Here is a 27,500-nt window from a genome sequence, read left to right as displayed (position 1 = left end):
CTTTGAACAGCAACAGAAACCGTGGTAAGTAACTTTATAGGACAATGGTTAAAGTCGTAGAGCATCGTAAGACTCTCATACAGAAGGCCTTTTTTTCACTGTCGTAATTCTCTTTTCTTTGGCCATCTCAGCTTTAGAAGGAACAACACACAAGCAAAGGTGACAAGCACGAGATACAACAGGAGTCCTCATACCAGCGCATCCTTTGAAATTATATTTTAGTTAAGTTTTTTTCGCTGAACCATGTTTGAAATGCATTTGTACTCATTTTAGGCAGCGTCACAAGCGTTCCCGCTCGTTGAAATGCATCAAGTTTTGTACTCGATATCAGTAGTAGCGTGGAAAGCGTCGCCTTTCACTTCTATGATGGATTTTATTTTCCGTACCTCCAGCGGTGGCACTGTGAGGTCATCCGTGAGCCATCATTTGTTAAATGACAAATGTTTTAGTAAGCAATGGTCGCAGATAGTCTACGCAGAAACGTTTTAATATTACATAATACAGGAAGAACAAGCTACAAAGATAAGTGAAAAAAACGCATTTTACCCGAAGCAGACAGTATCCATACCACAGTTTTGCAGGGACATGTTCAGGGTTGGATCGACAATCCCTTTTCTCTTAGATTAATCTATGATGGATTCTCTTTTCAGCTGTTTGATTGCAGTCTGTTATAGAACAAATACTATGCAGAAATGAAAGACTACACAGCCACGTGACAACTCCTCACGAGGCTGAAGTTACTCAATCTTGATTTATAAAGACAACCTGTGTTTAGAATGCCTTAAAATGAACAATCGGCTGAGGTTTTGACAATTGCAGCAATTCTAGACGTAACTAAATGCGTCTTTACAAGGTCACCGAAAAAAAACAAGCACAAATATTTAGGACGCGTCGTCTGTTACTTTGATATAACAGAGTTGGTCTGTGAAAGAAACCATGCTGTGCGGTTGAAGGTGGCGAAACAAATCCGTCCGAAGGTGAACCGACCGTTTCAAGAGCTCGTGATCATTGCCTAAATTCATAAGTTATCAAGTTATCTTCAAAAAGTATTTAATAAAATCGCAATTCCTTATCTAGCGATCGTCAGTTGTGTTTTGTTAGTAACGAATACTACCTGGGAAGTGTCATATACCTTCTGTTTTACCTTTGACCTAGAGATGTAAAGGTAAAGTGAACCGCACATAAGAAAGAACAAAATAGTTTTTCACTCATTTCAATTTGCCACCTCAACAGTCTCTGGAGGCACTGAATTCACGCAACACGCGACAACTTCCTTTGGAAAGGTCTGCTTTAAGAGAGAGAGAAGTGTTCTACCTCCCGATTTGGCACAAGACACCAAGAGATTTGCGTAAGGAATAAATCTGCTAATTTATATTCAATATATGATTTTAGCCCCTCCCCCTTTAAAAGTAGGTTTAGCTAAAAAGTAACAAATCTTTAAACTAACTTGAACTGTTCACTTCCAATCCTAATTTTTAAATCATTGCACCATCCGTAACTGTACATTAATTTTATTGTCTTACCCTGAAATTAGTCGCTGTAAGTTTGCCCTGCGTAAACAAGGGATTGAACGCCTTTTCTCCTTACTTCAAACTAAGTTAACAGTAAAAGTCTTGCTTTTGAAACAGTTCAACTTGGCGAGTATCTTTTCTTTTTCAAATGTGCAACGACCAACAACACGTTTCAACAATCACTCCTTCGCTCCACAGTTTGAACGCACTTCAAGTTTAAGAAAGAAATGCCACACCACACACAAAAAAGTGTTAAAACCAGATGAACGAGTCACCAGTCTACCAATTCTTTCAAAGGTCGCGTTCGAGGCAATGCAAACATTCTTAAAGTTGCACTGGTTGTAAAACTTAAAGGAGAGACATTTGATTTTAAATGATTCAAGAAGGTCCAAAGGTACCTTTTTCAAAAGTTAGTGTAACATGTTGCGTGCATGCAGAACGATTGAAGAAAAAAAAAACAGTCTGGGCATCTTCTTATGTAACAAGAGCTGTTGAAGTATTCCATCTGGAGAAGACAAGAGAGACAAGATGATACGGTACCAATCTCAAAATATAATAAATCCATACTTACATTGAATGCACAAGTAATCTTTAGTTTCACAACATAGTATATTATTTCTCAGGGATAACTGCATACGGTTAGGCTTAAATCAAATTTTTCATTTCACTTAATTTTCTACTAACCTTTCTTAAAAATATTTTTTTACCGTCTTTGATTTACGCCACTCCTAGGATACACACATCTCTTGAAAACTGATAATTATCCGTCATAAGTCATGTTGCCTTTCATTCCTTGTAAGTTGGTTTTAAACTAGTATCGTTTCCTCTTCATTTATCGAATAATTTATTCAATGTTTATGGAAATCTTTCATGAAGGCTTACAAGGTACAAAGTATTGCAAATAAATCCGAGGGATGAGCTTCCAAAGAAACTGCGTTGCGGTTTGCACATGCGTCGATGAGATCACCTTGCCGCGTTTTAATATTTCGTGATGCAATCCATTGTTCGAGATTATAAGCACTTGGGTCTAGGCTCGGCAAGGGCTACGTCCAACTTGTAGGCATTGAATGCTATCATTCAATGCTGAATTATCCCTGTTGCTCGTTCGAAAAATAGAAATAAAACTAAGCCGCGGATTACGCTCACACCTTCAAAATATCATGAAGTGCTTCCTTGACAAATAGCAAACCACTGAACTCGTCAACGCCAAACGTTAACGATTGTTATATTCGTATCCATCGTTGAATCATCTTCATCACGCTTTTTTTCTAGGCAGTTGTTACGCACTTTCACCTGAATGTTACAAGCAAAATGATAACTTTCATGTATTATTAAACTATTCCGGCTTATAACCTTAAAACATTTCCTTGAGTCGTGTTAAATGGACAATTTCCAATTGATGTTACAGCAAGGGAAGACGTAAGCGAAGAAACTGAAACAACAATCTTATGTTTCTTCTTGAGGAAAGAGAAATCGTTTGTTCTTGGACAACGTTTGTCATGCAGGGGAACTCTCGATCTGTCAGCTTATTCTTAAATGAGTGGATTTATGCCAGACTTTCTTTCTTTCTTTCTTTCTGGGATAGATCAGTGGCATGAGGTCTTTTTTGCCTTTGCCAAGGGTTCGTAGTACAAAGTTCGTTTTCTACGGACAACAAATCTAAGTTTTCTTTTGGTTCAATCAGAGTGTCTTTCATTTCCTTGAAGAAAAGAGAAACTAACCTTTAGTATTGGTAGTTATCTCGGGTAAAATGAAACGAACAAAGTAAAAACGACGACTTGTTCAGTTGTTCATTCTTCGGACGTGCTTCACAAGGTTCACGTTCCCTTCAGAAAAATTAATGACATGAATCAGGGCGGAAGATTGCCAATGTTGAGTCTATTTTTAGTCGACACCAACTCTCGAGTTCGTTTTGCGAAAGTCACCATCTCGTGCCAAAGGAAAATTATATAACGAAATTAAGTACTTTCCTGGTTCAGTTCTTGGGCATGATACTTGCACAAAGGTCTGAATCGATCTTCCTTTGCCATTTTAAATTTATTATTAGAAAATGACTAAACTCAATATCTGCTTATAATCGTTCCAACTTTTTATTCGAATTTTTCTTGCTCTAACCCTAACCATTGTACTCATTTCCCTGTCGTGATACTCCCCCTGGTATTGCGTTGCAATGCTTGCTTGTAGAACTTATTGCGTGCGACAGTCGCCCAGTGAAATTCCTTGCTGTCTTTATTCGTTTCTGTCATTCATCTGAGGCTATATCTGGGGAACTGAAACATCTGCTTTTATGACTGCCTTAAGACAACGCATGGCCTCCTCAACTACACTTAAAAACGGGCTATAGGACGGTAACATCTTAATATCACTGTTAGGACCAGGGTTTGCAAGGTAGCGGAGGGCTGGCGCTCTATCGTAAATAAAAATTACATGTTCCTCCGGGTCTAAGTTCAATCTCGTCTGAACTAAGAAGTCGCTAAATCCTTGGGCATTCATTCCCCAAACGACAGCGGAATGAAAAACAAGGCTGCTCATTGGCGAAATGGCCATGGTGACTGTCACGTTTCTCCCTTACTGTCCACAGACCTGGTTGTACACTATCTCTCCTTGCCTGGCCCTGCCTTGACTTCTCACGGTCTAGATATTAGAACCGTACTCGTCTACAAGGACGCAATGGTGCATCACAGCATGGCCCATAAACCAGATGGCGTAGTCTACCCGTTTCTCTTTAATTTCTATCAGTTGGGAGAGTCCTAGGGCCCGTTTCTCAAAAGTCCCGAAAATTTACGGGCCATTTCCGGGTGTCGCAATTCCCTCTGTATCTCAAAAACGAAGGCGATTTACGTCATCAAACTTCACAGTCAGTTTGCGTTTAGTTACCTTGAAAACTTGTGAAAAGATCGGCTTCCCTGAACAAGCGGTTGGCAAGTTCACAAATGGCTTTTCGGGCCCGAAAAGTTTTCGGGACTTTCGAGAAACGGGCCCTTGGCCAGTTTCACTCGAAAAAGCATTTCCTCTGGCGTCCTTGCAACTGTGCTATCATGGATCCTCGGCTTTGCAGGGAGGCGAACTATTAGCTCGCTGTTTATCTGGGCCAATGACGAAGAAGACAGTTCTAATTTAAAATGTCGTCTAGGCAATTCCTCATCTCGTTATTAACTTTGACATGCATTGTTTCTGCTTCCATGTGCTCTTTCTGCAATATTTCCTTCTGGAATGTACCGAGCTACTATACTTCTTGCTGTTGACCTGTTGACTCCTAAGATGTCCGCCACCAGTATGTCATCTTCGTTTTCATCTTCAAAGGCCCTGATGATTCTTTTACGGTGTTCAAACGGTGTTCTCTTTCCCTGAGGCATCTCTGTTGTAAAATGACTTCCAAAACTGGTACTGTACTCCTATTTCATCTCTGTCTGGCAAAATGATTGTGTAGTGCAGCACTATTTCAGGTAAACCTCCCTTCACCAGAATGAAAACTTCGAGAGAAATTATGTCGCACTGTTGAAAAACTATGTCTTCTAATTGTGTGTTGAAAATATATCCATGGTTGCCTTTTGGCGCCATACAATCTCGCGTTTGTGAAAATAGTTGTCTGTTGATCCAATAGGATGTGAGAGTTTATGCAAAACTCGTTAATGAAATTCAGTAACACTGTAATGATTCAATGATCGTAATGATATATGAAATGAATCATATAAAATTATTGACGGTTGCCACAAATGTTTTCACCCTATTGTTATTATTACTCCTTATGCCAAGGGAAGGAATGGATATAGCTTGAAAGGGCCTTATTTAGCTCGCACTCCGTGTAGTGTGGAGGTAACACTGCCTACAAGGCGTGAGGTAAAACCTCATAAAAATTAATTAAAACGTAACAAGGTTTCCACTACAGGATTTTTTTATTGTCCCTTCACCATTGGTATCTGTTGACTTAACAAGAACTCCTAGCAAACAAGGAGATTTGGTGGTCCATAGCCCTGAAAGAACTTTTTACAGTAACTTTGGATCTGGAATTTTTATGGTCCATTTTTGCGCGCAATTTACCTTGTGATTCTGGTCGTAATCTTTAAATGAGAAAACAGTTTATGTTTTAAAAATCTATCGTTATTTTCGCGGTTTTCGTTTCTTTGAGGTGTTGTCTGTCCTTCTCGTTGTAACAGGGTGTTGGGTGTTGGCAATCCACCCTCCTAAGCCCTGTTTTCCTTGGCGAATAATTTACTTTTTGTCAAGTGGCGTTAGTTTTTGCTACAGAAAAATAGGCTCTAACGCCTGATGGAAGTCCTTTCAGATAAGATGGTAATAAATTTGGAAGGTATCCGTTTCCCCGAACTTTTGCCAGCTTTTTTGAGTCTTACTTATCGGTTTTTATCTTCTCCAATAGGTTACATAAAGGGTCTATGCCAGTAAAACGCTCTGGGGGTTTCCGTAAACTATATTTCAGGCGTGTCTTTTTTATTTCGTTTAAATTGGATTAATTAATTTAACAAAAATGAGTAGGTCTTTGAAAACCTTATTTACGGTTGGGGCGAGTCGAAATGACGCCCATTTCAAGCAGTTTCTTTGTAATAGTTCGTAATGCATGTGGTCATTTATATTCTTACAAAAAGAAGATCTCCAGTACATATTTCTGTCTAATTCTATTTCTATCTAATTCTGCAACAGCTTACAGTGGGATCGACTGTCAACTGGTTAACTTAGCTTCCAAGCTTGCACTTTATCATTATATTAGTACTTTAATATAAAATCTATTATGAATTAAAGTTACTATCTTGTAATGAGCTAAATAAAGATGATAAAGAAACATATGTATGGCCTTCCTCGCAGGAGTCTTAAAGCTCATTTTTCGAGTGACGAGAATTTTACTAGTCCTAGTCTTAGTCATGTTTTGTCCTCGTGCAGACTGTGACATTTTTCCTTGTTGTTTAATACGCAATTTAGCCGATCTTCTTGAGGACTTGTTAACCTTTTTCATTGCCGTGGATTTATATCTGTTTTTATAAAACTAAAACGTGTAACTTACACAAGTGTATTTACAGGAAGTGCGGATTAATCTTTGCTAAAACACGAAAGAAGGTCCTGCCTTTTGCTCATGTTAAACGAAAAAGCTAAAGACGATATCTCACTTTAACACAAACAGGATTCTTATTTTTCGGACAATGATTATTTTTTGGACTAATTCTTATTTTTCGGACCCGGTTCCGTTTATGGACGTGTTTTTGACACTAAATACCACAATTAACTCTAGAAGAGATTTACATTTATAATTTATAGTGGCACGTCTTAAGAGCGCGTGGCCATTGTCTATTATGCACCATTAAAAATGATAAAAGGACAAACTGTATCATCTTGGGCACAAAATTGAATGAAAGGAATGTTATAAAGAAAACACGGTCACAGTTTTATAGAAGTTGTTATATTTCTATCGCACAAAAAGTTTAAGGATATCAGAGTGCATGTGTTGGAAGCGACAACACCCTTGGTGGTATTTTATAAGAGGTGGCCACTTTCATGAGGTCAGCTTGAATGTGCATTTTAGAGTTTGCGCGTGCCAAGCCGGTTAAAGGCTTAAAATAAGTAATCCATTCACAAAGGCACAATCACACAAGCCGAACGTATCAGAGAACACGTGAATGTTTTAGAATAGGGAAGGAAATGACGTCCACCATAACAGTTTCAGTTTGTACATCAGTAATAAAATATGTGTAAGTATAACATCAAGATAACAGATGAAACAGTGGTAGGACTTAAAGGATCAACACATTTGCTCGCGAGGGAAAGCAAACTTTAGAGCCGGTTCATATCAGTAACGGTTGACTAAGATATTCGTTCATATTGACACAGCTTGCCACAGCGAGCCCTATCATGACGAGATTTCACTTTTTTTTGGCACAGCAGTTTTTAGCTGTTAGAAATGACTCAATTTGGCCAATGTAGGAAAGATGATCTTGCATACGTGAGATCATCGAAAGCTTGTGTATCAAGTGGTCACGCCTTTTAGTACAGTTAAAAAGCAAAAGATTGTTTTAAATCAGTGAGGAGAGGCTTTTGCATAAGACGAACACCAAGAAAATCAAAAAGTACGGTAACTATATTTTTCATTACTAGGGGACGGTTACTTAATCTATCATCTTCGAATAATCAAGATTCAACACGCACAGTTAAGTCGTTGACTGCTGTTGCTTTCGCATTTGCAACATTGAGGACTGAAAATTCGCCCTTGTGACTGTAAGAATCACGACTAACCAACAACCGAAACGAGGTTTCTCTTATAGCCTAGTCTATAACGCTGCAATTTCAGTCTTAGATTAGTACTCTCAATACAAACTACCTTAGTAACTGTATTTACGGTTAAAAGATTTTCTTTCCGAGAGATTTCAGTCTGTGGTATACTAGAAACATTCTAGCGTGGTATGCATGACTACAAGGTACCAAAAACACGGTTTATCGGTGTACAGCTGGGAAGATTGTCAATAGCTACGCATCTTGCCTCGGAAAATCGCACTAAGTCCGGCAGCTTAAACAACAGTACTGAAATATTTTAAGGCTCTTGAGTTAATTTTTTTTTTGTCAAGAAAAACCATGCCTATAGGATAACAGCCAAAATTAAGATAATCGACATGGCTATCATTTGGTAGTAACAGGCCCATGAAGTCAGTGGTTCACTGGTAATGAAGTTAGATAACTTGCTTTGGCACAACTTGTACGAGATCGCTAATGCACTTTGACCGGCGAGACTAGAACACGAACGCACATCGGTACTTTGACAAATGAAAAATTTGCAGTTATTCTACTCTATAGATGACAATCAACGCACATCTACTTTCGATTCTCGTGGTTTGTATTGCAGTGGAGTAAATACTTTCGCCGATTTTAAAACTCAGTCCCGAAGAAGACTGTTAACGCAAATCACCAAAGCTTTTTTGGCGACAGATTACTGACCACAGATTACTGATAGACAGATTATGCTGACGATAGCTAACTTTATTTATCCTTTTGTCTTAATAATATTGCAAATCAAGAGGCCGCCATGGTTCGGGTTGAAAGGTGTATTGAGGACATTCGAGACTAGATGCTGAACGACAAATTGAAACTTAACGATGATAAAACTGAATTCATAATCATTGGCACATCGCAGCAACTGGCTAAGCCTTCGTGTCGGGGCTGCAACCATCATTCCTGTGTCGTCTGCAAGGAATTTGGGCTCATGGTTTGATTCTAAGATGACGATGGCAATCCATATTTTAAAAACATTTAACTCTGCCTTTTATTATTTGTATAATCTGAGACGCGTAAGAAAGTATCTATCTAAAGACAACACCAAGACTTTGGTTCCCGCTTTTATTTCAAGTAGAATCGATTACTGCAACAGCCTTTTATATGGTCTGCCAGAGTATCAACTCAACAAGCTACAACGTGTGCAGAACATGTGTGCTAGATTGATATGTTACTCCTCTATTAGTGGACGTACATTGGTTGCCTATAAAGTTTAGAATTGAATTTAAAATTCTGTTGATTGTTTTTAAGATTTTTAGGGGCCTAGCACCTTCGTATTTAAGTTTTAAAATTATTTCTAAGCCTTTGTCTAAATATAACTTAAGAAGTTCTAACTACAATACAGGCTACTCTCGCTGAAAGGGCCTTTGTATTCGCCGCACCTAAGTTATGGAATGTTCTGCCGAGACTTGTCAGGGAATCCACTTCTATTGACGCTTTTAAGAGAAAGTTGAAGACTCACCTTTTTGAAAAGGCATTTTTATCTTAGACTATTTCTTAATTTTAGCCATAATTTTTTTATTCTATATATCATCATTTTATTATTATTTTTATTAGTTATTATTATTATTATTAGGATGGCGCCTTTGAATATATTTATATAGATATTTGCGCCTTATAAGCTCTTAAATTTAATATTAAAAAAACAAACAAAAACAACCCAAACAAGTTATTACCGAGTTCCATGTGCAAATTTACATTTTTTTTTTACCACCGTTTTCTTATAGGGTGAAATAGAAAACATGAAAGCGTAATGCATTTAATCCAAGAGATCACAGTGTTGTCGGTCTGCTGCATTCTTCGTTCCACCATGGGACGTAAGTATTGTTAAAGAAAATTTGTACAGTCTGTTTTGTGGTTATTTCCTCGAATCATCTTTGTCAACCGTCCAATGCACTAAGGCGTGCCGTGAACAAAATCTCTTATAACAAAAGACGAGAACGTTCGTCATAGTGGCAGAGAGCTATAGTTACTTAGGTTTGTCTCGCAGTCTCGTTTGGAAAATCCTTTGCACATCAATGCAGACCTAGGTTCTTTAAACTGTGATCATGGTGGCCTTTCACCGGGAAACAATTTGCATGGTATTAAAAGAAAAGGACGCCAATTACTATTACTGCGCCTTTCAATAACATGCGGACTCTTTAATTCGAAGATCAACCGACAAATGCGTCGACGGCTCCTCGGAGCTTCGACTACTGTCGAGCACGCAGTAATAAAATCACATCGTTGAGCCCAGTTCAGTCAACATAGTCGGAAGCTGGGAGGAGCCGCCGAATATTTGATTGACGGTAGCGAAAAACGCATTTGTCGGTTGACCTTTGAATTTAAAAGTCCGCATGTTATTGAAAGGCGCAGTAATGAGCACACCCTTTCCTTTGTTAATAAATTAGTGAGTATATAAAAAGGACTCTCGCGATAGCTTTGGATCACTCTTAAAGTGTCGAAACGTTGAGGTCCCCGAATTTTAACGTTTTATGCTACATTCATTATTCTCAAACCGAGAATAGTATTAAACTATAAGGGATTAACCCCCGGGGGGGGGGGGGGTACTCCCTTATAAGGCTTAATAGGGACGTGCGGCCAGCCAGGGTATGTTTTTCGGGATTTTTGTCTTGAACAGGGTATCGAATTTATCATTTTTTGTCTTAATCAGGGTATCGATTTATCAATTTTTGTCTTAAACTGGGTTAAATGTCTTAAACAGGGTATCAAAAATCGGAATTCTGTCTTAAAATGGGTAGGAAAATCAGCGATATTTGTCTTAAACAGGGTCAGGGTATGAGGGGCCGCGCCGCACCTCCCCACCCAGGGATATATCGAGTACCCCCCCCGGGGGATTAACATCCTGGTTACATTGTGAACTTCAACTTACTTATTCCAGAATCAATTAAATCCCACTTTACCCATCGACTAGATTTGTCCCTAATAATCGGCAGTTTTCATCTTAAGCATTCTTTGTAAATAGCCAGCCGGTTGCATCCTTCCAGATGAGTTAGCTAACGCTGTTGTGTCCATTCCAATTGTTAACCTAACTGCACTTTCTTTTCCTACTTTTTAAAAGTAAACGCTAGAACAACATTTACTCAAGAGCCTCTACCTGAGGTATTTGGAAACCTAGGATCGGACACTATTTTTCACTGGAAGTTTTCATGTGCAGATGCTACAGACTGGAACAACTTTGACGAAATCCTTTGGGCAACGTTGGATAAAGCTCATGTGAAAGATAAATACATTACGGTCTTTAAGAATGGAAGGAATGCAACTAATTATCAACTACCTGCTCCTCTACAATCCAGGCTAGGGGTTGCAATAAACATAAGCAACTATAACTATAGTCTGGACTTTGTGTTGAAAAAAGTTACGAGGGAAGATGCAAAGTCTACTTATGGCAGTAAAGCGGTGTTCCATGACGGAAGCATGCGCCTCAGTAAGCCAATAACACTAGTAATACGAGGTAAGGTTTGGTGAAAAACACATTTCCGGACACTTGCAAGCAAATGTTCACGGAGTTTTCCGAAGTGGAACTGTAAGGCTAGGTAATCAAAGTATACGGTTCAGATTGGATGAATGCAAAACTTGATATCTTGATAAGGTAAAGCATAAACTCAGTCTCGGATTACAATAAACTCATTACAGAAAAGGCCTCATTTTTATTCAGTGACTGAAAACTTCTAGTTTGGGAAATTCAACGAGATTTCAGCCCATGTAGTGAGATTTCCAACTGACTCCTCATCTCCATCCTTCTAGTACCACCTAACATTACTCGAAGATCGAGTTCATTTGTGAACGTGGAGGAAAATGAAGATGTCACATTACTCTGTGGAGCAACTGGGGACCCTCCGCCCCGAGTAGAGTGGAAGAAAAACGATAAGGTGCTACAAAGCGGAAAAAAAACAAACCATCTGCTCATTCGCAACATTGAACTCAAGCTTGGTGGTAGCTATGTGTGCATAGCAAAGAACGACGGTGGATCAATGTCTTATAGCGTCCTCGTGAGAGTAGTAAAGTGTAAGTAATTTCTTCTCTTTGACACGACTGCGTTCCAGTAAAGTCATGAAGTAATTTAGATTTATTATTTGTGTTCGGGAAAATAAAAAAGATTCATTCAACAACGAACTGCTTCCTACTGCCTCTGGTCTACCAAGATCGAAAGTACAATGGCTAAAATTATTAACACAAAGAGTACAGTGGTTCTAAGCAACATTGTAGCTGGTAGCTCTAGGAAACCCAACAATGCAGAGGACGAAGTGAAAGTTTCTTTCACATCAATACATCACGTATTAATCATCAAGTTGTGATAAAGCAATTTCTTAAGTAACTGAAATCATTCGCAACGGCTATCAAAATGGGTTACCTCTTCGGCACAAGCATTGAAAGAAAAGCTGTTGTTATTCTCTAAAGCTCTCAATGTGTGTTTTCTCTCTTACAAACAGATCGGCCTTATATCAACAACAGTGTTACATCAATGGTTTTGCATTCCTGGTTGGGCCACTTTACCAGTTTAACGTGCGCTGTAGATGCAAATCCCGCTGCCAATTTTACCTGGTTCAAAGATGGCCGACCGATCTCAAGCGGTTTAAATTCTTCACATAACGTTGCCACAGTATCGTTTGAACCGACTAAAAGCGACGACTTTGGTTCCTACTTATGTAAAGCCGAAAATATCAAAGGAACAGCGTTGCATAATATTACAGTGAAACAGCTTTGTAAGTAATTTTCTTTGAAAGGAACTACGTTCTACTTGGGTCATGTAGGCGCGAAAATCGTACACGCGGTTTATCAACCATATAAATACAGTACTCCGGACAACTGTTCCCAAGTGTCTTTATGCCCGAGATGATGAGACCCAGAGTAGAACGTACTTTTAGACAACCTTATTCCGTTAAATCGTAATATATAGGAATAAACAGAATATTATCATTCCACGTAATTGACCAAATGCAAAAATGGCCGCCAACAAAATATTCTTTTGTCTTTGTGTTAATTTGCCTAACTGGCCTCGTTTTACAGCCCAAATTCTTTCAATTTTACACGTGTTAACGAGGCTACTTAGGCTAATTAACACAAAAACAAAAGAATAATTTGTTGGCGGCCATTTTTGCATTCGGTCAATAGACTTAAATGAATGTAGCGTATATCAAATATAATTGAATTGCACTGCAACTGATTGAACGTCCTCATTTTTGCAGGGAAATTTTTTGCTCGAAATTCTAAAACTAGTCATAGCCAGCAGTTTTGGTAATAAAGGCGCCTTTTCAATTCATCCATACTAAACAGTGTCAAACTTTACAAAGCCTGGCTCACTTAACATGATATCGTAGCGGCTACAGAACCCGAATGCTACGGAAGAGGCTAAGAACGTGGAGACCCGTGCCTCAGTTTTGTCGCAAGAACGAGCTAACATCAAGAATTCATTTCTCTTGTATTGTAGTTCCTCCTGGTCCGCCTGTTATAAACAAGTTGGTACCAGATATGCTGTCAATCTCAATGACCTGGAACAAGCCACGAGATGACGGTGGATCAATCGTACTGGATTATATGATAACGTTGCTCGATGCTAACAAAACCCAACGACAAATGAGAAATGAAATAACAGACAGTAACTATACCATTCAAAACGTGAAACAAAACAAAACCTATATGATACTTATACGTGCACGAAACGTTGTTGGCTACGGAGAGCCTACAAACGCCACTGTTTCGACGTTAGAGGCAGGTAGGGCATGAACTCAAAATTGTTTAGGTCAGTTAGGAAATTACACGTTTTATATTCGGTTGATAAATTTCTTTACTCGCTCTTACTTTTTAAAGAAATGATGAGTTCTAAGTGCACCTGTCTCTTGGCTGATGTTTACCCTCAATCAGCACGTCAGGCAATCCAAGACGTTGGCAGAGGTGCTTACATTCGATGAATGAGGACTATGATGATTATGATGATAATGATGATGATGAAAGCGAGTTAATACAATATGCCCGCGAAAGGAAAGGAAAGGAAGGAACTTTTATTTAAGTGTCTAGTCGTTCTTGCGCTGGAGCACTAATTGGGGACACTGTCGATTGAAATTAACAATTAACGCAAATCAAGTCAAATGTTGGTTTTTGAAGACAGGGGAAAACCGGAGTACCCGGAGAAAAACCCTCTCTGTGAAGAGTAGAGAGCCAACAAACTCAACCCACATATGACGCAGAGTCTGGGAATCCAACCCGGGCCACATTGGTGGGAGGCTAGTGCTCTCACCACTATGTCATCCCTGCACCCCAAGGGATACATCTCGCAAGTAGCTGGACAATAGTGTTGGCTTCCAGTATTCATCGACTTGCATAGAGTGGTTCCTGTGATGTTACGATGAAGATTACCATGAGAACAAGGATGATGGCAGGAGCGGTGTTCCTTTTTCCTTTTTTTACTAACTTAGAAGTCCTTATTCTTGCAGCTCGTCCAGTCATTCTCCATATTGCCACTGCGCCGAGTATAATGTCAGTTAACATATCGTGGAATTCAACGAATAACCATACAGGAATAAAGATATTGGATTACAGAATTATACTTATAGACACAATAACACAGGAACAGAGACAATTTATAAAGATAAGAGTTAAAAACCTGTACGTCACACGGTTGAAGCACAACAGAACTTACGTGGTCAAGGTACAAGCAGAAAATGAAGATGGCTATGGAAGGTTTATGATCAGAAGATTTAGGACGCTTGAAGCAGGTCAGTGCGTCGACTTCGTCTCGGGAAACATCAGGACTCTCGGAAAAACAAAACTAACTGTTTCCCTCGGGACCAGACATTATGTGCTTTGTTATTTATATAGACTTTTCCTGCAACAATCGCAGCAAAACATCCTGAGCGGGCAACAACTAAGGAATTGTATCCCGGTCGGGATACAATTTGAATTTGATCAGGGCCACGTGACCAAGAATCAACAGTGATCGTTTTGTCGAGCAAAAGTCTAGGTATATAACAATTCTAATTGTTTACAGGAAATCAATGAAATGAATACTCAAGGCAAATTTGTTTGCTGTCGGAATTAGACTTGTTCTATGAATTATTCTATGTCCGAGCTATAGAAACCAAAGGGTTGACTAGAGCCATCTGTCCTGTCTTGTATTACAAAAGCATCTTTAAAAATTATGTGATTCTCGTAGCGCCAATAACGACTTCCAACTTTGTCAAATTCTTATTCAGATCCGCCAGGCCCTCCTGTACTAAAAGCCTTCCCACGCGTGTTTGAAATGACAGTAACATGGAATTCATTGCCTCAAGATACATTTCATATCAAAATACTAGACTACAGAATTAAAGTGTGGGAAGGGTCTCTTCTAATACAAGAGCACAACGCAAAATCAGAAAGATCTATGGTCATCAAGAATTTATCCAGGAACAAGACATATGTTATTGGAATACAAGCCAGAAACGAGGTTGGATATGGAGAGATGAGAAACATCAGCGCAAGAACCCTTTTAGCAGGTGAGATCATTCTTTTCAATTAGCTCCAAGATTAATTCGATGTCTTAGTGACCAAACGTTGTTTATTATGCATGAACTTTACACAACTGAGGCAAGACTCCGAAACCTATGGATATTAAATTTTCTTGACCCTCTTGTGACAAAAGCACATTATAAGTACAAGGACCCCTTCCCCCCCACAAACACACACACACAAATGTTTGCCAATCCAGGAAGCCACATGGGTTATGACAAAGCTGGGTTGACAGTTATCATTACTTACTGCTGTATGTTCTCTAGGTCCTCCTGACCCACCCGCAATCACAGACATCACCATCCAGGGAAACCAATGTCTCGTTCTTTGGGCAAAACCCTATAATGGTGAACGTCCAATCGAAGTCTATACAGTAACTGTGTGGATACGACAGGCTAGTAACGGTTCATACCACAAGGAAAAGCTCAATACATGGAACACGACAGACACGGAATACCGTTTAGATTTACGATGGAACCTAAACTACACGGTGGCTGTCTCAGCGTGGAATAGCTTCGGCCAAAGCTTCGAAGGATCGCCCAAAACATTTACAACTAAAAGATTGTATAAAGGTAGGAAGGACTCCATATGTGCACTAACTAAACTGGACAATGCTAAAATATCGAAGAGAGGTTTCTATTGGAAATGAATGATATTAACAGTTATTTACATTTTTCCACACCACATCAATTACAGAAAATATAAGAAAGTGGTGAGGAAACCTAAATGAATCCTCGGTGCAATATGAAATTAGATTTCCTCACAAACTGCAAGAAAGAAAAGACCACGAAAAGCAAGAGTCGGAAAGACAAGAAGAGTCACTCTTACATTGAAAAATCAATATGTTGCCATAAAGAAATTGTTTAGCCTATTTTTGAATAATGCGAGAGAAAAAGAGCTGGTGATATCCGGCCAAAACAGAAAGCACCCCTGGTGTTATAGGTATGGTTACGGTTATTCAAGGAAAAAGAGTGTCAAATTTTGAGGGAAGATTACAATGGCAAAACGTAAATTGACCTTGTTGACGTGAATATGGTATGATTTAAGCAAGTTGAGTCCCTAAGAAATTGGATCTGTATGATGTACATTACCAGATCAGAGTGGCCATTCGTAAAAAAAATTATAATTGAAATTTGGAAAAATGGTTCTGGAGGTGAGGATGAAAAAAGCCCTCCGGAATAATAGACTTTTCATGGAACAGCAAATTCAGTCACCTCTTGACGTCGAGTACTCTAAAAATATAAGACTAATCGCACTGATCATTGCGCCAATACAAAGCTAATCCACAAGACTTGAAATTTGCTCTTAGTTAACACTAAATCGTTTCAACTGATGACAAAAATTTACATCCTATAGAATCAAGCTCGACAGTGGCCTCTAGAACTCCAACCACCAATCAAGGTCAGTATCAAACGCGTTCCAAACTAAATTGTGGCGTTACGATTTAGCGATTTTCGGAGAAAGCTACAAAGTTAACTCTGAAAATCCCGTATCTTTAGGAGTGAACTAGCATATCTTGTCAGAAATTGTTTGTTGAACAGAGGAATCTCTTACGGTAGTTCGGAAAAAGATGCCAAATTAGCCGCAAGAAAAAACAGAAAACTAGACGGAATTACAAAATTACTGACTTTCACCGCCGATTAATTGCACTGTTTGCTCTGAGATGAAGATTCCTTGCACAAATTCAAGGTGGAATTCCATAATTCACACTGAACTGCAAAATTAGTTCGACAGAATATATTCTCTTACATCATCAGCCTGGCTCTATTCAACAGAAACGGAAAAGGGTTCAGAATTTCTGACCCCATCCAACAGGGAAGGGAAAAGGGTCAGAATTTCTAACCCCGTTCAACTGGGACGGAAAAAGGTTCAGAATTTCTGAACCCATTCAACAGGAACCGAAAAGGGTTCAGAATTTCTGACCTCATCCAACAGAGTACGAGAAAAGGTTCAGAATTTCTGACCCCTTTCAGCTGGGACGGAAAAGGGTTCAGAAATTCTGACCCCATCCAACAGGGAAGGGAAAAGGATCAGAATTTCTAACCCCGTTCAACTGGGACGGAAAAAGGTTCAGAATTTCTGAACCCATTCAACAGGAACCGAAAAGGGTTCAGAATTTCTGACCTCATCCAACAGAGTACGAGAAAAGGTTCAGAATTTCTGACCCCTTTCAGCTGGGACGGAAAAGGGTTCAGAAATTCTGACCCCATCCAACAGGGAAGGGAAAAGGATCAGAATTTCTAACCCCGTTCAACTGGGACGGAAAAAGGTTCAGAATTTCTGAACCCATTCAACAGGAACCGAAAAGGGTTCAGAATTTCTGACCCCATCCAACAGGGTACGAGAAAAGGTTCAGAATTTCTGACCCCTTTCAGCTGGGACGGAAAAGGGTTCAGAAATTCTGACCCTGTTCAAGAAGGACGGAAAAGGGTTCAGAATTTCTGACCCCATCCAACAGGGTTCAAGAAAAGGTTCAGAATTTCTGACCCCATCCAACAGGGACGAGAAAAGGTTCAGAATTTCTGACCCCTTTCAGCTGGGACGGAAAGGGTTCAGAATTTCTTTCCCCGTTCAACTGGGACGGAAAAGGTTCAGCATTTCTGACTAAAGGGTTAAGAATCTTTGATGGCATTTTTTCCAAATTTCTGACCCTTTTAACACGTAAAGAAAAGATTGTTAAAAATATGCCCTGGATCTGGAAAATTTGATGGAATTCAGCTGACCTATTAAATTGAAAAGGAAGGACTTTAGATAGTCTGACTTCATGAAAACAGAAGATACGAATTCCGTGTAATTTGCATCATGCGATTTCAATAGCTTCCTGTATACAAAAAATTCTTGCAAACACGTAATAGAATACAAAATAATTTAATTTACAAATTCAAGAGGCATCAAAGAAACTGTCTGCAGCATTAATTCTTTCACAAAACTTTGTTGTATTCTTTAGACAAGCTTAGCGTCATAATCAAATAACTATTGGCCGATTTTATACTAGAGAGGCATAATCCGTCCAGAGGAATTATGCGTCTCTCATGTTATTCCTCTAGTGTAAAGACGGAACGAACCCTAAAAAACGCGTAATCCGCCTGGGATAAACTTGGGCAAACAAATTTTCTGCGTCTCTTAAGGCCGGTTTACACGGTGCGACTTGTAGGCCCGATTTTTGGCGGCGGCTTTGGTTGCAGTGCAACATATTTTTTTATGTCGGCCCGATTTTTTTCAAAGCCGCCACCAAAAATCGGGCCAACAAGTCGCACCGTGTAAACCGGCCTTTAAATTCGTCTAGTATGAAGACGGCCAAAGGACGCACTTTAGTTCGTCTTCCAAGACGCACTAAACTGGAAAGTTGGTCCAGACGCATGACGCGTCCCGTGCCGGTCTTTATACTAGACGAATTTAACGGAGGCAGAAAAAATGTTTGCCCAAGTTCGTCCCAGACGAATTATAAGTTTCTAGTGTAAAAACGCAATCGTCTTTGATATACTATCAAACATCATGACCTGATGCACAAAAGCACAAAAACGCGAATCAGTGGCCGCTTATATTATACTTAGTGTGCTTACTGGTATATTCAGAGAATATGAACTAATCAATGCTCACCACGCCGGCAAAACAAACTGACTCACATAAATAAGACTAGAAATAGTTTTCACTATAGCTGCCCCCGCTATTTTAGTTATTTGCCGTACGACTTTATGAATTACTGGAAGTGAGCATTCGCTTTTTTTAGTCCTCTTCTGTAACAAAAGCCAGTCAACATTATCGGCCATTTTGGAGTTTTCTCCCATTGTCGCTATTTTCAATCGCTTCAATGACTATAAGTTCAAAGAAAAAGGAGCCCAAAAAATTGCTGCACTGTAAGAGCAAAATAAAGCTATCAACGCGAATCAATGGAATAGTGACCCCTCAACGTCATTCCTAGGTTCTATCTTCTCTGTCTCCTCAACGACAAAGAAGGCAGAGAAGATAGCCCCTGGGAACGAGGATGGTGACCTCCCTCGACTATTACATCCTTGATAAGACGCTACGATGCAATGTTAACATAAAAGCAGGGAAGATCGTCACCACAATGAGAAAAAAATGCGCAAAGTTTCATGTAATACTACCCTGCCCTTCATGGCGGAGGAGACTGCCAACCACCTGGTCTCACAAGAACTTGACAGTGAACAAGTAGATCTTAAATTTGGGCTGTCTACTCTTTTCGTTCCAACAAAATATTCATCTGCAATGTTTTAATGTGATTGGAATTAAAACGTCACTGAAACAGACGTCAAAAACATAAACGATGCCAAAATAAAAGGAAACGTTGCGCCGGACCTCTCCCACTTGGATGACCACTACGACTCGTCGTACCATCCTTCATTTAAAGATCTTAGGAAATACTGACAAGAATTTAAAAGAGCTTGTAAAGAAAAAAAGAGAAACAATAACTTTAAGTCTTAGAATATTGTATGCTTTCTTTTCATAATGTGAACAAAAAATCTTAGGTAGCACTCTTCCACTGCTAGCATTCTTCAATTAGGCCAATGACAAATGATATTGATAAATTCTTATAGAGAACTACTATCCCTACTAAGCGTTCAAAGGAGCTTTACTTTTAGAATTTAAAATTTAGATTAAAAACTAACAACTATCAAAAAGGCATTTTTGTGTTGATGCTACCTTACCAATGCAAACATAGCTGTATTTTGCTTGAACATTGACGGAACCACAGGATCTCCACTCATTGCACTTTCATATACTACAAAGGAAACTACTGCATCCTCGATAGCTTTCCGCTTGAGGATTTTCCCAACCTTATATAGTTTTGTGCCGAGCTTTTACCAAATTTCTTTCAAATTCTTTTTTTTTTTTTTTAAAGTCAAAACAGAGAAACAAGGGAACAAGGAAGCAGAAAACAAGAAAACCGTTTTTAGTTATCTCGTTCCTTTGTGGATTGTTGTTACGACCGTTGCACTTCCCACTGTTCTTTTTGTCCTTTGGAAAACCACAAAAAAGAGTAAGTGAAGGACTGTATAAAGAGCATCAGCTTCTAAGATTAGTTTGTGTCGTCACTTCAAAGCAATAACGCTCAAGTGAAAAGAAAACGCTTAATTAGTGGTCAGTTTTGTATAGTTAGTACTCTTATTGTACTCTTATTGTATTGTAGGAGCAAGGGTGGCACAGTCGGTTAGTGCGTGTCCTTGGTGCATAAGGTCCTGAGTTCGATTCCCGGATCTCACGTACTTGTTTCGACTTCTTTCCTTTCAGTGTAGCCTAAGTAGCTTTAAATACCCTTAAAACGGAGCACTGATGGAAAAGAGGGGGGTAAAATGAGCGCACCGTCGGCTTCCTGGGAGAGTACTCTCTAGAGAGTAAAGGAACTTCCGACGTTAAAGAACGTGCACCTTTACCTTACCTTAGCTAGTCTTTATTCCTTCATCAGTTGTTGTCTTTTGTGTTTTATTATTTTGTTGCACCCTTTGGCTTCGCTTCCAAAGAGGACTTCTCCTTTGGAGATTTACTCTTGTATCATCATCATTATTCTTATTACAGCTAGCTTCTCCTTTAATTTTGGTAACTAGGAAATTGTTTAAATCACTGCACAAGTCTTAAACTCAACACTTATCACATCATAAGCTATTAAAGTATTGAATTGTTATCCAATACGCGGATGAATCATCCTCCGCTGACACTGAAGAACTCTTCAACAAGAGGATTGTGATTTGATGATCACAGTGATAAATGCAGGTTTCTTTTTTCGCAGTTTTGCACATCCGCAAGTGCAAGAAGGAACCACCATCAAAAGGGACCAGACAATTTCACAAGTATGTGATTGTAGAAATATGGTATGAAGTTCCGGAGAACGGTAATCACTGCTAAGCGGTTTCCTTGCCAACATGTGATTCCCGAACTTTTGGGTACCCCTCATTTGAATATTCACCTTGTCCTCATTTCCCATAGAGCGTTTTCACAAGACGTCACGGCGGCCATGTTGGTCTTCCAAAACAAAGAAATGGCCGCCACGATGGATTTCCAAACTAAACCTCCTGGCATTCAACTCTATTTTTATGTAAATACTTTCCGCCTTTTGTTTCGGTAATCCAATATGGCTACTGGTCACGTAATGGAAAACGCACCAATTGGGACTCCTAAGGAAATAAAGGGTTACCAAAGCTTTGCCAGATTCGGATTCGTGGAATGGATTTCCTTGACTGGATTTTGTTTGGGGAGCTGGGGTGGCGTAGTGGTGAGAGCACTCGCCTCCCTCCAATAGGGAGTTTAAGCACGCGCGTTTTTGAGAAGCGGACGGCAATCGGAAGTGAGCTGTTTTCTCTTTTAGCCTGTCTTCACACAACCACATTTACATCTACAAGTATGTTTTCTTCATTAGAGATGATAAGTATAAAAATCTGGGAGACACCTGACTGTCCTGGCACGCGAAATGTTTATCTTCTGGTTGCCGCCCGCGTCTCGAAAACGCGCGTGCTTGAGCTCCCTAATAAATAGGGAGCTTACACTTTGTCGGGGACTAGTGTTCTGCGATTTTTGCGATTTTTTGCAAAATTCGAAATTTTCGCATTTCCTTGCAAACCTGGACATATCTCGGAGCTTCAGCACACGCGTTTTGGAGATGCGGACGGCAACCGGAGGAGGAAATTTCGCGTGCCAGGACAGTGGTGCCTCCCAGATTTTTATACTAATCATTTCTAATGGGGAAAAGATCTTGGCAATCTAAATGTGATTGTGTGAAAATAACTTAAAAGGGGAAACAGCTCACTTCCGGTAGACGTCCGCGTCTCAAAAACGCGCGTTCTTAACCTTGCTCCTTGCTCCGAGAGGTTTTTCTCCGGTTTTTTCCTCTCCAGAAAAAACAACACTGCCAAATCCCAATTCGATCCGAAAAGCACGGACACATGTTGAACGAGCTCCTGAGCCCTCTTAAGGTGTTCCGTGGGTAAACAAATTACATTTACAATTTTTTTCTTCTTGTAGTAGAGACAGTGAGTCTTCGGCAACAACATTGGAAGAAGTAAACGAAAACAGGGTAACCCATTTAAATTGTTGTAATTTAATTTAGAATATTATTTCAAACGAAATGGTCCTACATCTTTCTCCTACTGTTTCACAATTTTCCAGAACGTATGCACAGAGTAGACCCAATGTATACCTAATATGTTCTCACCCATCATTCAAATATACCGTGCGATAGAGGCAGCGTCGATTACAACCAGATGAACGAAAGTCAATCTTTGTTGTCCTTAAGTATTCACTGCGCACAATGCTTCACGACAAAGTAAGAAATAAAACAGTGAGAGCAGCTTCCTGATCACGCTTGTGGTTTAAGTTTTGAGATACTGATTTTGTGCCATGAATACGATTAGAAATTGGAAGGTTTGAGTCCAGTTAGGAACCCTCGGAATTTTTTTCCGATTATTCCCGAATATATCCCCAAGTACAACGACTACAACAAGACTATCTGTAATTTACACTATCATTTTCAGGAACCAAATCACTATCAATCAATAACAGAGATTTTCGAAATGAATTTTAACTACGGATACAACGCAGACGACGAAAAGAACTTACAGGATGGAAATCCCCTGAATTTAAAATCTCACCAGGAGAACAAGCCTTACGAATACAACCATCTGCACGAGAATAATCTGGAAAAACGAAAAACAGGACAGAAAAAGAAACAAATCGAGCTTGTCAAACCAACTGAAGTGGGAGAAAGCGATTTGGGATCTGGACTTGGAACGGTTCCTAACCACGTGTATTCCCACTTAATTCACGGCGATTCGTTCATGAAGAAGCATTGCAAGTGGGAAATTTCTCGAAGCAGGCTAAAGCTAGAAAAGACGATACGCTGTGGGCAATTTGGACCTGTTAAGAAAGGCTTTGCTTTGAACGTTGACGGGAGCGGAGCCTGGGTGCCGGTGGCAGTCCAAATTTCAAACGACCAGAGTAAGTTTATCCGACAACGATACTTCACTTTTGTTTTAGCTTGGTAATTTTGGGTGCGTGAGATTCATGAAGATATACCACAATATGTCAATTTTGCTTGCTGTTAGTGAGTTCTCTACAATAGTGCAGAGGTGATCAAAATAACGATTCAAGGGTAGTTGTAATCTTAAAACAGCGTCAAGGGGCGAAGACTTTAACACTAATCAAAATGGATCCTCTAAAGGTACACAAATTCAATTACTGTACAATTTTTGAACGCCCCTTTGTTTTTTATACTATATATAAAGTAAAACTAAAATTGAGGAATTTATACGTTTATGAAAATTATTTCTAGGCATAAAATATGAAAAAAAAAAAAAAAAGCAGGCTAGTCAGTGACTCACCAACCAAGCTAAGAAAACTTTCCTGTGAAATAAAGTAAGTGTAACGGATATATAGCTAAAGGCTAAAATTAGTTTGTCGAATCTTTCACACGATAATCAACATTTTCGAGAGTAAACATTATCTTAACGAATTCGTAAAACGTCCTTTATACAGGTGACGCGATTGACCTATATCGAAAAGATTTGCTCTCTGAACTTAAGATGATGGAGGCGCTGACAGCACATAATCACGTGATACAGTTATTGGCCTGCATAACTGAATCAGGTATTGCGAAGAAATCTTGTCTCCTAGATTTATCTCCAGCTTCTTTCTGGCTCATTTAGTTTCTGGTTTCTCCTCCATATAAGCTTTCATTTCATGTGCAAAATTCGGGAATCACTGAAATGACGCTACTCGTTTGCCACCAACGAGCAGTGGCAGCTCCACGAAGTGACTATCGAAAGAATCCAGATCGAATAAGAATTTGAAAATGACTTTTTTTCTGTAAAAGAAAAAAACCCGAGGAAAGGTGAACCAACGATAAACACCCTGTCTGAGCCGAATTTTCTCACCACTTCTTCCGGCTCTTGCTCCTGCCCTCTGTCGATCTTGGAAAATGATGAGTTTACTCAAAAGTCTTGACCAGATTTCCAGTAAGTTAAGCTAGCTGGCTGTACTAAAAGCCAGAAAGCACAGGGTTTTTCTAATGAAGGGACTTTTTCTATTTCATCTGCAGAGCCTCTCTGTGTAATCACAGAGTTTACACCTTATGGAGACTTGTTGGGTTTCCTAAGAAAGAAACGAGGCTTAGAGGACGATTACTGCAACATAGAGCGCCTTGCCCTACCGAAACGAAGTGTTACGTCACATCAATTAATGCAGTTTGCTTGGGAGATAGCTGATGGAATGGCTCATCTGAGCTCAGCAAAGGTTTGCCAACAAAAGAAATCACATTTACTTGCAGACAGCTTTATAATGAATTGCAGAACAAAATGTGTCTATCCTACCGGTAAAATAAATCATTGCATGGTGCCAGTTTTAAAACACGACTGTTTGTTCCCTTCTTTTGACGACATTTAGATAATTCACCGCGATTTGGCGGCCAGAAATGTTCTGTTGGGTGAAAATCTGACGTGCAAGATAACAGACTTTGGGATGACCCGAGACATCCGAGTACAGGACATGTTCCAGAAACAAAGTGGGGTAAGAGCGAGTCATTTTATCAAAGAATAAATGGTTGACTAATAAAACAGCTATCTGAGTAACACACCGAAGGACGGTCATTACCGGTGACATTGAAGGCATTATACTTTGTAAACAACAACGATACTTTTGTCAGTGGCTGCAATGAATAAAGAAGCATACGGTTTCCCTTTGGTCAGCCTGGGAGCAGGTACGAAGACCCCAGTGTTCAAATTATATGCGGCAGGCTTTCACGGATAGCGTATCTGCACAAAGAACCACAGAATTTAATGGCATTATCTATCTGTTAATCATATGTGCTGCATTATGTTAATATTCAAATCATTGCTACATGAAGGGAAAAACGTTTGTCTTCTAGGGCCATATACCCATGAAATGGACAGCTCTTGAGGCTTTGCTTGACGGAGTCTACACCACCAAAAGCGATGTGTGAGTTTCAACTTTCTTTTAGCAAAAGCTCACTCTTTCAAAGGGGCAGAAAAGCAGAATGCAGACTTGGACTTAGACTGGGAGTTTGATTCATTACTGTGCATGAATCTCGTTATAAGAATAAATTTGGCGACAGTTATCCACGTGCGTAAGGCAAAATTCCTACAATCAATGGCAGCTGTATTGACTGCGTTTTAGAAACTCTTTAAACGTTATTTGAGAGTGCGAGTACAGTCAAATTCGTAGTCTTCATCGCACTAGCGTGCCTACCAGGCGTTTTTGTGAGGAAAGCGCACTTCCCAACTAAAAGTGAGGTTAGAATGGGGCAGGAGCAGCTAGGAGAAAAAAGGAGGGGTCGATTCGTGAGGCAAGGAAGGAAAATGAAAATGAGAATGAAACAAATATTAGCTGACTAGATGTGGAGCGAACCGATCCAAAAAAGGAACTGATACGTCATTAAGTATATATCTTACTTCTTCTTAAGCATTGTCCGTGCTGCACCAATAATTACAGGGAAGAAGGCGCTTGTGAAAAGTGTTTAATGGGATTTTTTTGCGGTTTATTTCTAGATGGAGCTTTGGGGTTGTCTTGTTTGAGATAGCCACCATGGGTAAGTAGGCAGATCGAACCATAGTTCGAAACGTATTATTATTTGAACAAGGCCACGGTTAATAAAAAGATCTAACAGTGGCGCTCGCCAGGCGTATTTTATCTATTATTGAGCCGATGTCGTAAGTTATTTGATCGAGGAACAAAAATTCAACAGTTAAGTTGAAAATATCGCAAAACCCAGCTGATCAAGACAAAAGCAAGCACAGATAGCCACAACCACAAATTAAAGAAGTTTTCAGGTTGTGTTGTTGAACTCAGTATGCTAAAATACTTCGCCCACCTTTTACCTGATGCAACCCAGCTTGCTCATTAAGCTAAAATACGCGCTTAAACACTCATAATACTCATTATGTACTTTCAGTTATTGGCTGGCAGCGCCGATGGAATTGAAATGTGATCCATAAGTAAATTCAAATCAATTAATTGTATTTCATACTCAATAGCCTTTTAGGCTCAGGCTTCCATCGCTTTGATCAATCACTGACCACGAACTGACATTTGAAAGTAATCTAACTTACTACAGAAACAACTGACAACAAGCATACCTGCTGCTATCCAGATATTTTTCCATCGCCTCGCCACTGATATAAATTCTTTTTAACATCTGTCTTGCTTTATTCAGCCACTTGTGGTCCGTGCCATTCCTGCCAGTGTTATTATATCATTCTGGACTTTCGAGAAGTACAACAGCATTCTCAGCATCATTCTCTTGAGATAATTCACAATATTCATTGTATCATGTGGCCAATAACAACCTCATCCGGGATGAGACGTTGTTGCGTAGTGCTCTGCATTTCATCTACAAAGAAAATACTGAACACTTAAAAGCAAGGCACTTTGACTTTCACGTGGAATTCACGTGATGAACTTTAGCACATCGACAAACCAACGAAAGGACAAACCTATGCTTGGAATAGAATTCGACAATGAAACAATTTATGTTACCATTTTTTATCTAAACAACGCTGGTGACGCTGGTCGACGGAAAGTAAAACTGCGGTTAACGTGCTACGTTGGAAACGTTTAAGAACAAGGTTCGCAACTGAAGGATGCATCTCGATAGCCTTAGCTCTCCACAAGAGAAAAAAGAAACAAAATGAAACCTTCATCGTATGTATCGTATTCCCCATGTCCCCCTCGACAACCATTGGAAGAGCGAACAATGAGATGGTTCATTCATTTCTAAGCTCATCGTTCGTACGGTAATGTTAAAGAAGCTGTTCAAAGAGGATCAAAATTTTGAATCCTATTAACATTTGTAGTGGTAGCTTTTCTCTTAAACAACATTACCAGAGCGCAAGTTGTCAAAGCTTTGTCCAGATTCTCTGATTATGCCTAAGCACTCAGGCTTACAGTAAAAGTTTAAAAACTTATTTCAATCCTACTAGAAGAAAGCGGCACCTACGTAAGTTGATTCTACTTTCTTAAACTTATTAATAATTCATGAGATCAAAAGCCTATCAAAAATGGATAAATTCGTCACGTTCGTGACTTCAGATACCCAACGAAAACCTAGATGAAAACCACACGTGTTTTGGATATCGTATCCAAACCACACGTTCTTTTCATCTGATTCCTCATTGGATATCAAGATTTACGCATTTAGTTTCTCAGTCTGTGGAACCTATGATGAAACACTCGCACTCGTTTTTGATATATTACTTCAAATGTCCTTTA

General features: G+C 39.5%; 2 protein-coding genes across 12 annotated transcripts in view; one reads left to right on the top strand and one right to left on the bottom strand.

Moving 5' to 3' along the window:
- LOC138030316 (vesicular glutamate transporter 2-like) overlaps positions 1 to 27,500 on the bottom strand; it is a 117,347-nt gene that overhangs the window by 46,219 nt on the left and 43,628 nt on the right. For 2 of the 3 annotated variants that reach the window (XM_068878227.1, XM_068878228.1), the window contains one exon: positions 26,369 to 26,622. The gene's annotated coding sequence lies outside the window, so the exon portion shown is untranslated. Of the gene's footprint in view, positions 1 to 26,368 lie in introns of all 3 variants that reach the window. The other variant, XM_068878229.1, reaches the window with a different exon arrangement.
- The window catches only part of LOC138030315 (uncharacterized), a 42,124-nt gene that overhangs the window by 8,684 nt on the left and 5,940 nt on the right, over positions 1 to 27,500 (top strand). For 4 of the 9 annotated variants that reach the window (XM_068878221.1, XM_068878222.1, XM_068878224.1 and 1 more), the window contains 18 exons: positions 9,509 to 9,598; positions 10,843 to 11,235; positions 11,529 to 11,789; positions 12,215 to 12,487; positions 13,213 to 13,497; positions 14,216 to 14,497; positions 14,975 to 15,256; positions 15,536 to 15,841; positions 16,626 to 16,670; positions 20,131 to 20,268; positions 21,016 to 21,076; positions 22,245 to 22,296; positions 22,754 to 23,216; positions 23,754 to 23,864; positions 24,316 to 24,509; positions 24,660 to 24,782; positions 25,141 to 25,211; positions 25,781 to 25,821. In XM_068878221.1, the coding sequence (XP_068734322.1) occupies positions 9,535 to 9,598; positions 10,843 to 11,235; positions 11,529 to 11,789; positions 12,215 to 12,487; positions 13,213 to 13,497; positions 14,216 to 14,497; positions 14,975 to 15,256; positions 15,536 to 15,841; positions 16,626 to 16,670; positions 20,131 to 20,268; positions 21,016 to 21,076; positions 22,245 to 22,296; positions 22,754 to 23,216; positions 23,754 to 23,864; positions 24,316 to 24,509; positions 24,660 to 24,782; positions 25,141 to 25,211; positions 25,781 to 25,821 (3,445 nt within the window). In that variant the 5' untranslated portion in view covers positions 9,509 to 9,534. Of the gene's footprint in view, positions 1 to 1,233; positions 1,349 to 7,108; positions 7,591 to 9,508; positions 9,599 to 10,842; positions 11,236 to 11,528; positions 11,790 to 12,214; positions 12,488 to 13,212; positions 13,498 to 14,215; positions 14,498 to 14,974; positions 15,257 to 15,535; positions 15,842 to 16,625; positions 16,671 to 20,130; positions 20,269 to 21,015; positions 21,077 to 22,244; positions 22,297 to 22,753; positions 23,217 to 23,753; positions 23,865 to 24,315; positions 24,510 to 24,659; positions 24,783 to 25,140; positions 25,212 to 25,780; positions 25,822 to 27,500 lie in introns of those variants that run through there. The other 5 variants (XM_068878217.1, XM_068878218.1, XM_068878219.1 and 2 more) reach the window with 3 other exon arrangements.

This window comes from Montipora capricornis, chromosome 13, assembly GCF_036669925.1.
Source record: "Montipora capricornis isolate CH-2021 chromosome 13, ASM3666992v2, whole genome shotgun sequence".
Taxonomy (NCBI): domain Eukaryota; kingdom Metazoa; phylum Cnidaria; class Anthozoa; order Scleractinia; family Acroporidae; genus Montipora; species Montipora capricornis.
Note: the sequence above shows the minus strand (reverse complement) of the source record. Positions and strands in the feature narration are given on the sequence as shown.